The sequence below is a fragment of the Crocodylus porosus genome, unplaced genomic scaffold (assembly GCF_001723895.1).
Source record: "Crocodylus porosus isolate Cpor-Errol unplaced genomic scaffold, CroPor_comp1, whole genome shotgun sequence".
NCBI lineage: Eukaryota > Metazoa > Chordata > Crocodylia > Crocodylidae > Crocodylus > Crocodylus porosus.
The window spans coordinates 43,001,428-43,013,688 of NW_017728947.1; the positions used below are offsets into that span (position 1 = coordinate 43,001,428).

Genomic DNA, 12,261 nt, shown 5'->3' on the forward strand with positions numbered 1-12,261 from the left:
AGCAGCGCTTTGCCTCTCGTTGGCCCATAGACTTCTTGGGTCAGGTAGAGGTCATCCACGCACGAGAGAAAGCTTTGGTACAAGCTAACACAGAATTAAACCTCAAAAATATAGCTAGTTCAAAATCTAGATACCCAACTGGAGGGAGAAACCTCAGGAGGTCATGCAATACAAGAAAAAAAAAAAAGAGAGAGATTGAAAAGAAAGAGTGGGCATATTGAATAGGGCTTCATAAGGCTGAGTGGCAAAAAACAGACAAAAAACACTGCTGTCAGTTTGACTGCATACACTGAATTCTCACGTTCCAGAGAAAGCAGGAAATATGCCCCTCTATAGAGGTCTGGTATGATCATAACTAGCACATTACACATATTTCAGCATATCCCAATAATGGAAAGAAATAGACACTAAAGAGAATTCAGAAGAGCAAGACAAAAAAGTAAGAAAGAGGCTGGAGGATTAAGGTATGAAGAAAAATAAAAGGAACAACAATTTATTGCTTCACTAAATGATGATTAAAAGCAGGACAGAATAAGTATCGACAACTATTTGAAGGGTGTAAATACTAAGAAGGGAGAGGATGTTTTAACTGCTTCAAGGGGATAATAAATAAGAATAATGAAAAAGAACTTGGAAGGAAAATTCAAACTGAAGATTTGGGAATATTTCTCCATAATTAAAAAGAGGTGGCCCTCAAACAGCCTCCCAAAGAAAGGTAAAACCTCTGATTTACTAGTGCTTTACAGTCAAACTGTATAGATGCTCCAAAACTATCCTGTCCTGACCTTTGATGGGAGCAAATGTGATTATGAGCCACTTGAACTTTTCCCATTTTTAACTTTTATGAACTAGTATAAGAGAGTGACTGGAAAGGGCGCACCTGTATTTGATAGTGAAACTGATGCTGCTACATGTCATATCCATATTCAGGGTACTACGCCAGTGCATATTTGAAAAGGATGTAACCTCCTTGCACGCTCACTGAACTGTCTCTGATTTGTTTCTTAGGAGTGCCTGGCTGCATGCCCAATCCACATCAGTCCCTGGCTACCCTGTCATGCCACCAAAGCTTTTGCTTAGCTATCCAACTGCTGACAATGTATCTTGTTCTTCTTTTATCACAACACTTTGCAGCTTTTGTTCTTTTGGAATAGAGAACATAAGTTTGTGATACTGTGTTGGGAAGTGTTTTGTGGCTAGTGGTGTGGCAAAGAGCAAGAAGGAGATGTTCTTGTGCACTCTTTTGGATTCAGTGGTTGAGACGGCAGCCTCTGAGGGCAGGAAAATGGACTCAAAGACCCCTGGTAGTCCCTTACAGTCCTATGCAGTCTGTTGGTTTTCCATCCTAATGTCTAAACTAAGAAAGATGACAGAATGGAACCAAAAAAAAAACAGTGTTGATGGGAGTCATCTGCTGTGGCTAGCTATGAATACAGTCATTGCTGATCTCATCTGGTCTGTTAATATTGAGTACCGAATGAAGGCAAGAATCTGCTCTGCCTCACCTGACTGCTAAACTGTATGTGAGCTTCATGGAGGTGTCCCCCTCTCTGTATCATGACAGCAATATTTTGAAAACTGACTACAGAGCCAAGCAATTTATCATCCCCTGCAATTCCTACAAAAAGCAAGCCTTAGAGCAAGGATTGTCAACCCAGGGTACGCATACCCCTGGGGGTACTTGAGAAGGCCCTAGGGGGTACACACAGGCAGTTAGGGACAGAGCGCAACCACGCATCATTCCACACGCACTGCATGCCCGGCCGGATGCAGGGGAAGCTCATACACAGCAGCTGCTGCCAGTCCATGTTTGGCCACGTGCCACTCCTCCCACATCCGACTGCCAGGGGTATATTGATCCAAAAAGGTTGAAAACCCCTGCCTTAGAGCTTTCATGCTGGGAAAGCTCTCCAAAAAATATCAGAAAAGGCTTTAAGAAGGGGGGGGGGTATCATTCAGAGAAACAAATTATTTACAGGTGTCTGTTGAGATGAAAGGTATTGTACAGTGTCAAGCTTCCACCAGTCAGAATGAGATGATTTAAAAGAAAAACCCCACAGAAAACAAAAAGTCCTGGTCTTAAACTCCTGACAGAACAGAATATTCAATGATGATTCACCCAACTTATGGAGCATCACATCCAGATTTCCCCTCCAATAGATGAATAATTTTGCTTCCTCAGCATTTTTTCTGCAATTTTAGTTGGCCATGATTTTCATCCTCACTTACCATCCAAAACTTGTGTACTGTTGCTGTTGAGCTACTGTCTTAGTGCTGAAGGGATTACATTACAGAGCTGATAGAAGTGATCTGTGTATATTTCGTTTAGTTTGCCCATTGCTTTGGGAGAAGATAAAGGGGTTATGCAAGTGACATGTACTGAGGCTGACAGCCTGGTTCTTCCACAGAGCAGCACAGGAAACCTACTCCCACACCAAAAGGTAATACCCCATTCACAGCCTTAGCATTTCTGTTAAACTAACTAGAAGATAGCCACTTGGGGGAGAAAAGCAACAAAAGTGCAATTATTTTGTATAAGCGTTTCTGATGAGATAAGCACAGCCTCTGATGAGATGAGGCACAGAACAAGGCTTTGGGCCTTCCCCAAATCACTAGAAGCTCCTCTCTGTGTCAGGCACTCTTAAAAAAGTATCATTTAATAAGACCAATACCCCACCCAGCATCCTAGCAAAAGTGGGTGTGTCATTGCCCAGCAGAGTGCCTACCAGGTACTGCTCCCTGGCAAAGGTAACATTCAACTACGGGATACCCCTAGTAAAAGGCAGGTTACAAACATAAAACTACAAGACTCTTATTAGAATCTAAATCTCAGTACACTTTCAGAGAATAGGCCTTCATATGACAAGTGTAGCAACTGCTTATGGCATGCAGTTGCTTAGAAGAAATCTGTGGCTCAGTGCTGAAGTGGCTCAGTGCTGAAGTGGTAGCAAATTATTATTCAATTACTTTATTGAGTAACTAAATAATAAAACCCTTTTGGTACCATAAGTCAGCCACCTCAGCACTGAGCAACAGAGCCAGCTAGTAAGACTTTCAGTGTAATGAAATGCTGTGGAAGCGGAGGAATACTCACCCTCATGGAAGTTTCTCCACCATGTGGCTGCTGCAGTCTGAAGACTTGAGCCACCATGTGTTCTGTGGAAGGGTGCAGCAGGATGCGTCGGGAGGCCAGCCCGACCATCACATACCTGCCCATTGGAGACAGACTCACAGAAATGGCATTGGGACCTGGGGAAAGAACATAACAGGTTACATCTGAGGAACTGCACAGCCCCTTGCTCATCTACTTCCCTGCTGAACTGTTCCTTCCCCACACCTGTCACAGGCTATTTCTTCAGTGTTCACTGTACAAAAATTTAGGAAAAGCCCTGCCACTACCCGATAAGACTCAGCAAAGAGTATTCATATGGCAATGCCCCCCCCTTAGCCATTCCAGTAACTGGTGGAACCTCTTCATAGCAGCACCTTTATATACGAGAACTGTGTTCAACAAACTAGGCCTCCAGCAATTCAAGCATCTCCGCTGCAACGTAATTTCTGTCTGATCAAAATGCGAGCAACAGGATGATCTTTGCAGCAGTGACATGTTACATCACTGTGACCTTCAAATCAATGTATTTTGATGCATTCCAACCATCCTCTTGATGATTGCTTACCAAATCGCTTTGTATAGAGCATCTCGCCCAGGTTGTGGGGTGCCAGAGAATACACAGCCAGTATTCCTTCATCAGGAAAGCCCCGCTGACTACTGGGAATGAAGGCTGCCAGGAGCTGCCCATCTGCAGAGATATCACAGCTGGCATCATTGTAAATCTTGCAGTTCTGAACAAGCACATTTACAGAGGCTGCAAAGAAAGAAAAGAACAAGGGTTAAAGGAGTAAAGATGGTAGCAGAGAAGAAGACAAGCTCAAGTCTAGAACCAGAGAAAGTATATTGTATACAGAAGGGGCTACAGATATCCCCCCCCCTTGCAAAATAAAGGTTATAAAGTGTTAAGAATGATGCTCAAGAACAACCTATTCCTAAATGGAGATCAGGTTTTTTTGATGGGCCTGGGATTAGATCATTGGTTCTCAACTGGGGTACCCTTATGGGTGTCACAGCAGCAGTAGCCAGGTAATATCCACCCCATTTATTCTCCTGGCATTACGGCTCTCTAAACAGCTTAAAGAGGGAGAAAAGCTGCCAGATATTGTGCAGTGCTTCCTGGTCTGAAGCCCCCTACGTTCCTTCTGGAAACAGGTGCAGGTGTAACTGTCCCACCCACTGGCTTCTAGGAAGAATGCAGGGAGCATCAGATCAGGAAGGGTTACACAGCATGAGGCAGCTCCTGCTTGCTTTAGGCTGATTAGAGAACCCTAATGCACAGGGGGTACATGAACATGGCATAGCTCTTTGTGGGCTGGCCATAACAGCAGGCACATGGGGCAATTTCATCTGGAGGCAGCAGAACCCAGCTGAGAAGCACTGAGATAAACTGAGCCAGTGACAGGTGTGGTTCTCAGCCTGGGGTGCTGCCACATTCAAAAAAGCAGTGATGGTGTTCCCTGATCCCGAAAAGGTAAAGAACCACTGGATTAGATCCATTCCCCTTCTCAAAATCGTCAACTATAAACCTGAGACCTAAAGACAATTACATCCAACATGTTTTTCAGACTGAGATTATACCTTGCTAAGGTTGGCATGCTTTAGAACAGGAGTTACCAACTCTAGCCTCTTTGGGCACCTTTAATCCAAGGCATACTAGCTGTTTATATGGTTCTGGCTCTTCCTTGTGTCAGTCTACTAAATGGATTATAAGATACTTACTGCCTTTAGCTACTCTCCTGATATTTACTTTTCCACATCAGTAACTGTGGTAGCTGCCACAACAGTGTTTTGTGTTTATGAATGGAACAGAAGTAGGGGGCCCAGGTAATGGCAAATTCTGAAAAGGGATCTCAGTGAGAATCTCCACATTAACCTGCAGCCCATGCTGAATACATGAGAAACTTTGGCTTTGGATATTAAAATGCACACAATCAAATTAAACAGCCAGACAAAAAGTGAGACGTCCTCAATCTCAAAATTCAGCAAGGGTGCCACTAACAGCTGGTAAACCCGTCTAATCTCCACATTCCATACAGACCTGCCAGCCCCTAAGCTATGTTCCCTTTATCTTCAATAAATGAGAGATAAAATGCACTCTGTCCTCCAGATGGGGAAAAAAAACCCACTTACATTTGACAGCAGCATTCCAAATCTACCCTAGAAACGGCTGGCCAGAAAGGGCAATTTTCACTGGCAAAGTACTCTCCTCTGATCAGCCCTAATACTTCATCTTTGGTCCACTAATTAATTATTCCAAGATATAAAATAAGTGAGAAGAGGAGATGTACTATATGATGCTGTATTTACTCCCACTTTTGCCACAGATCTGGCACGTGACTATGCCAGTCATTTCTCTTCTCCGAGCCTCCGTACCTCCGGCCATGTGCATCTCTCAGGGACTTGGTTAAATTTTTCCATGAAATTTAAAACTGTAGCAGTTTAGAACTTAGAGGGCTTAACTGCAAAATATGCTCAACAGAGTTAAGGGTGGAACTCCACAGGCTCTTTATAAAAATAAAGAAAATGAAGGGTGTGGACACAGGAACAATTCACCACTGGGCTGAAGGGAACAGGGCTTCACCAGCTGCTTTGCAACAATTGCTTAGTGCAGGAGGGTTAAGCTACTGTGGTTATTTTCCATTTCTCAGGGGGTAAGAGCATGCGACAGACAGTTACTGTGCAGCAGCAGATGCAAAGGCTTCACCCTGCTTTGACATGGTAGTAAATTCTATGTCCATACCTGAAAACTTCATTTTCCAGAACTTGTAACATCTAGATTGCAGGATTTTTTCAATCTATTAATTTTAAATAGCAGGAAGTAGAACTGTTTGGAGACCATGCAGCTGAACACCTTGTCTTATGCACATTAGCTTCAGGGTCCTATGGAGCTCTGCCAAAACTCAAAGTACACAGAAGCCTTTCTTGCCTTAACAGGCCTTCAAGCGATCACAAATGTGGCTATCACCAAATATACTGAATATATCAAACACTTCCAAAGCTGAACACCTTGTGAGTTTATTAAAAAAAGAAGTCTGCTGGGTATGGTTGGCGTAACTTTCCAAAGGACCCAACTCAAAAATCAACCCAAATGAAATGCAGTGGTACGAAGTGCAGTTTTGCATTTCAGGACTCATAAGAATATCTGCAATAACCTGGGAGCTTGTTAGTGGGCAATGACAGAAGTAGAAAAAGACCTGGAGGTTATAAGTTGATCACAGATGAATATGAGCTACAAACATGATGGAACAGCGAAAGGAACCAAAGTCCTATGGAGCCTCAGGTGAAATAGTTTCTAGTAGGACAGGGAAGCAGTAATAAAGTATTTACTCAAATATACAATGGCCCTGATTATAAGATGACCCCCCCCGTAATTAGATTGTATATGTGGAACATTTATACATTTGTTGTAATTTGTCAGGTACAGAATCTAATTATTGAAGGTTTCCCTTGAATTTGTCCCTTTCTCACTCCTACAACAGGAAAAATAAATCGGGGAGGGGGGGGGTCAGATAACCCCTTTACCCTCTGCTTCTCCAAATGTCTTTCCCTGACAGCCCCTTCCCCCTCTTCTCACTGTCAAATTCTGCTCTCCCTGAGCAGGTAAGCAAGGCACAACAAAGGAGTAGTCACAAAGCAAAAGCATTCATGGGAAGAGGCAATGGTGTATTTTGGGAGACAGGTAAAACCATAATTACACAGAAACCCACTCCAATTATTCACCAGCTACTGAAGAGAGATGATTAAAGCCAAACTATTTCTGAGCCCCAAAGAAATAACTATCCCATGTCTAAATTATTTCTGCTGCACAGTATGGGTGTAATTCTTTGTTCTACATCTCAAACAACTGTGCCCCATAACCTTGTGTCTCCAGGTCAGGATATTATCTCATCTCCCCAGTGCTCGCACCACTGTCACCCAGTGTTCAAAGGGCAAATAAGACAGTGGAGCTTGGGACCTGTCATACCAGATCATAGCAAGAGGCCTGTGTGTCCATTCTCTAGTTCTTGACATTAGCTGCTACATGGTCCTTCAGGAAGAAGTGCAAGGAACACCCCAGTAGGCACTTACAGAATAATCTGTGAAAAGGGAAAGTTTCTTCCTAATCTTCATAAATTAAAGAGATCGCCTTCTGGAAAGCACACATCTCTTCCTAACTTTTGACTATTTAGTTTCTTCATAATGTGTCCCATATTTTGTTGTTTTCTTATCCATAGAAATATCCAGTCTTTTCAGCATCCACTTCTACCATATTCACTGTTACTCTGTAGAAGTAAATTGCACAGTATATATATAAAAATTAAAAATTTTAAATCCTCAGGCTTAAAATTCTTGCCTTTCAATGTTATTGAATGTCCTTCTGCTCTTACATTATAAAATAGGAGAAATTACCCTGATTACCTTTTCTCTACCATTTATAATTGTATGTACCTGTAATATGGTCTATGCATCTCCTCTCCAAGAAAAAGTCACAATCTTTTTGCTCTCTAATCATTTTCCTTATATATCTATGAATACTTCTATTCCTGTTGTATCCTGTCTGAGGTAGGGTGACCCAAGAGAAACAATTCATGTGAGATGGCATTTATCAAACAGCGTATTTTTCAACGTCATTTCTTTTCTGTAACTGTGCAAACTAACATCTTATTCAACTGCACTGCTATACTCCAAATATAGGTCTTCATTTAGCTGTCCCCAATGGCACCCAAAGGATTGTGATGTTCTTTTTTAAGTTTGCTGCATATGGTGAAGCCCTCTCAGCAACACAGACTGCAAGCTCCATCACCAGAAGTGAGATATCTACCCCCTGATGCGTGTTTAGATAAAACGTAATAAATCACAGATGTCAGATGTAGTATAAGAAAAGTGTCCTTTATTTCAATCCTTTTGGATCTTATTTACGCTGACATTGTGAAGGTGCTTTTTGCTTTCCTCATTTACAAAGAATAATGGTAGATGTAGCAATGATACTCAACATGAGGGATCCTAAAGTGAATGGAAACTTTCTTCACTGGAAAGAGGTACAGATCTCAGCACACCCTGGAAGATGATAGATATTGGTACCTACTCATAGGTAAGGGGATTTCAGAAACATTTAGGTCAAGGTAGGCAGAGATCTGTTTCCCTCAGAAGTTTCTATGAAGTTAACTCCTTGGAGTCTGGGGCCTGCTTTATGGGAATACAGCCAACACAGAAGATTTCAGGGAAAGTCTGCTAGTTCATAAAAATCATTTGAGACTAGGCTGCCCTTTCATCTCCTGTTTTCTTTTGCACTGCTAATGGAGTCACCGAGTTGACAGGACAGAGCAAACAAAATATCACAGAACAAATTAATCAAGCTGGTTTGCCAACTCTAAGTGCTTACACCTATCACATTAATTATGCTTAAAACTGATGAAGGTCCAGAACACCAGCAAGAACAACACTGCGTTTGCTAAAGGTAACTCCAAAAACAATGGTAGCTATAATACCCTACCCATTCCCATCTGCTCTGAAGGCTGATGGGCTTCAGTACACTGATATAATTGTTTATTCAAATTCCTTTTGCAGCAGGGGAGAGGGATTTATAAATCAGAGGTTATTGACCGTCTCCTTCCTGACCCATGTTACAGATGAAGATGTATTTATGGCTTGTGGTTAAGTGAGGTAAAAGAAGCCCAGTTTACCCAAAGCTGCTGGAAATCAAAATGCTACGCAATCGGCAGCCCAAGAAGACACAGTATCTCCAAGAGGGACATGCACAAAGAATTAAGTTCCACCTACCTTAGTTTCTCATTTGGAAGGGGGCATTTTAAAACATCATGCATCAAATTTTATCCATTTATTTACTGGATATGGCTAACTTGTTGCTAAGAAATATTAACTAGCAACATCCAAAGAACATGAAATAAACAACAAAAATTAGCTCTGCTTTTGCTGAGAAAAGTTCCCTAGCCCACTGTTAACACAATTAATGGTTATGGTGCAGTCACAAGGAAGTCAGTCATTAAAATGAAAGGTGAGAGGGGGGATTTCTGAGTTTATTTGTAAAACGGAAAAAAAAAAAAGATACCAACGAGAAAGACAGGTGCTTTTTTCAGTTTTTATCCCCAGGGACTATTGACTGTCCTTCTTTTTAAAAGTTTAGGGTACTCCCCTCCCTCCAACACCTGGAGCAAATTCACATTTCATAGGATCCTGCTGCTGAGATGACTTTTGAATCACTTAATCTGAGAGTAGGGCTCGTTTCTCTAACACAGGCTTGTCCAACATGCAGCCTGCAGGCTGCCATGCAGCCCGCCAAGCCATTTTATCTGGCCACGGAGCCACCACCACTGCAGCAGAGCACGGAGCTGCTGCCGCAGAGCACACAGCCACAGCGGAGCTGCCTCCGCTGCTGCAGAGTGCAGAGCTGCCGCCAAGCGCAGAGCCGCCGCCGAGCGCAGAGCTGCTGCTGAGCGCAGAGCCGTGATGGCGGCAGCAAGGCTAGGCAGGCAGGGCCGGCCTGCGGCCCCAGCCAACAGCGAGGGGAAGGGAGCTGCTTACCCTTACGGGGCTGGGCACATCAGTGAGCCAGGTCCTGCCACCGCTGCCCCGAGGGCTGCGCGGCATGCGGCTGCCCCAGCCGTGCCTGATTAGGCGACCTGGGGACAGCACGTTCAACTTCTTCTCTGGCTCCGCACCTTGCCATGGCACATGGCTGGGGGGCTGCAGCATGGCCCACACCCTGCCCACATGCGTGGTGGACAGAGGCACGAGGTAAGTTCCCACGCGGAGTTGGGGAAGCCTTGGGGCCGGGCCAGGGCAGCAGGGCACGCGGTTGTGGAGCCAGGCTGGGAGGGAGGCAGGAGGAGCCTGGCACAGAGGTGTTCTACGTCCAGCCACCTCCTTGGCAGTTCAGGTTCTGCTAATGTAGCCTGCATGGCTGAGGATGGGGGGTCTGCATGCTGCTGGAGCAGCCCATGCAGTGAGGGGGTCCTAGGGGCCCACCCCCACAGCATGCAGCCTGTACAACACATGCTGGTGTCATCTGGGGCCCGCAGTCTCACCACATCTAAACAGCCCTGGATACCACTTCCTGTGAGACCAGGACTGAAGAAACAGTCAAAGCTGTTGGCTATGTACAGATGAAAATCTGGAAATGGGGGTACACAGTGAAATCTCCTAGCTGGCAGATGATACCAAGTTATTCTGGGTAGTCAAATCCCAAGCTGACAGAGAGAAGCTGCAGAAAGACCTCACCTAGGTAAATAGGTGGGCAAAAAAATAAAATGGCAAATGAACTTCAGTCTCTACAAGTGCAAGGTAAAGCACATGGGGAAAAATACCCCCCCCCACCGTAGACAGTTCTGTAATATCAGCTCAGTGTGCAGCAGTGACCCAAAAAGCCAATAAAATGTTGGACATCATTAAGAAGGGAACTGAAAACAAAATGGAGAGCATCATCATGCCATCATATAAATCCATGACACTCACATCTTGACTACTCTGCAGTTCTGATCTCTCAAAAGGGATGCAGTAGAATTGGAAGGACAACCACAATTATAATGGAGATGGAGCAACTGCCATATCAGGAAAGACTAAAAAGGCTAGGTCTCTCTAGCTTGGAAAGGAGGTGGCAGAGGGGGGATATGACAGAATTATAGGATCATGCAGGTTATGGACAAAGTGAACAGGGAATTGTCATTCACCAAGTCCCCAAATGCTAGAACCAGGAGAAATCCACAGAAACCATCATAAACAGGTTTAAAATTAACAAGTGGAAGTACTTTTTAATGCACTGCAGAGTTAACTTGTGGAATTCTTTGCCACAGAAGGGGAGAAAGACAGACAGCATAGTCAAGTTCAGAAAGACTAGACAAATTTATAGATGATAGCTGTATTAATAGGCATTGACCAGAATGGTTAGAAATGTTTTCCCTGGTATCCATAAGCCAATACTGCTCTCCCTCTAAAGCATCTATCCCTGACACTGTTGGAGACAGGATGCTGGGCTAGATGGATCATTGGTCTGACCCAGCATGTCACTTCTTATATTATTATGAGTTGCTTTTCCTGCGAGGGATTCAGTTTCCCACCTGAAGCATGTTTTGAGAAGCTCCTTCCCTCTACCTCCTTCTAGTGTGTTAAAGCTTCACAACATTTTCCCTTGACTTTCATACCCTCAGCACTGGGATAGCTGCTTGTGGACAGGGGAGAGCTAGAAGAAAAATGTTTTTTCCAACTTACTTTGTTAATGATACTATCTTCCAGAAAATTGCTCTGTGTTTCACAGACTGTTAAAGTAGGGACTATTGACCCCCCAACAACTAGAATACAACCATCTCTGAGATAGACCACAACAGCTATTTTAACATTTGCAGAGCAATCCTACATAGCATTTTCTAATATTTTATTATGTGACAGAAGAATAATTCCCCCACATAAGCTCCAAAGGCAATTTTAAATAAGTACTAGTAGATAGAACCTGACTGAGGGATTAAGCCTAACATGCCTAACTTGAGCAAGATGTATAACAGAATTTGAAAGAAGATTCCAAGTCTCCCTTCACCAATAGTGGCAGAGGAACAGTGTAATGAAGTTTCTACTGGAGGTGTCAAATTCCTAGTAAGCAGAAATTGCTGAAACAAATTCCTTCATGGACATGCTTCACTTCATTTAAATCTGTTTACTACTGCTTCAGCATTAGGATGACCATATGGGACCATGGGAAGTCTGGGACACTCTTCCTCACCCCCCTAATCCAGCAGCACTGCTGGAAGCAGAGGCAGAGCTACATGATGCACCAGGCAGGCAGCAGTGGTGAATGCCCACCTGGCACGCCATGCTGCTCTGCCAGACTGCGCTCTTGCAATTTCAGAACTCTCATTTTAATTTTCACCAACTGGCCAGGACTGGCCTTCGAAATCCGGGACCATTCCAGCCAAACTGGAGTGTATGGCCATGCTATTCAGTGTCCACCTGAAAATTTAAAGGCAAGAGATAAGCCAATACTCTATGTTCCATAGCACAATAACATTGCCCATAAATGTATTGGAGTAGTTTTAGTTAAGCTGGTGCAGTACGTGAAGAAATGAAAGCAAAGAGAAGAATCTGTTCAGGACCACAAAGTATGGCGACAGCTAACTGCTGCTCAGGAACTAGTGATTTGCAAGGCTATGCACTGTCCCCTC

At 43.7% G+C, this 12,261-nt stretch overlaps 1 protein-coding gene across 6 annotated transcripts in view; it reads right to left on the reverse strand.

Annotated features, from left to right (window-relative positions):
• Positions 1 to 12,261, reverse strand: part of AMBRA1 (autophagy and beclin 1 regulator 1) — a 182,808-nt gene that overhangs the window by 53,385 nt on the left and 117,162 nt on the right. For all 6 annotated transcript variants that reach the window (XM_019551610.1, XM_019551609.1, XM_019551608.1 and 3 more), the window contains 2 exons: positions 3,678 to 3,866; positions 3,095 to 3,249 (listed from right to left, as the gene is read on the reverse strand). In XM_019551610.1, the coding sequence (XP_019407155.1) occupies positions 3,095 to 3,249; positions 3,678 to 3,866 (344 nt within the window). The remainder of the gene's footprint in view (positions 1 to 3,094; positions 3,250 to 3,677; positions 3,867 to 12,261) is intronic.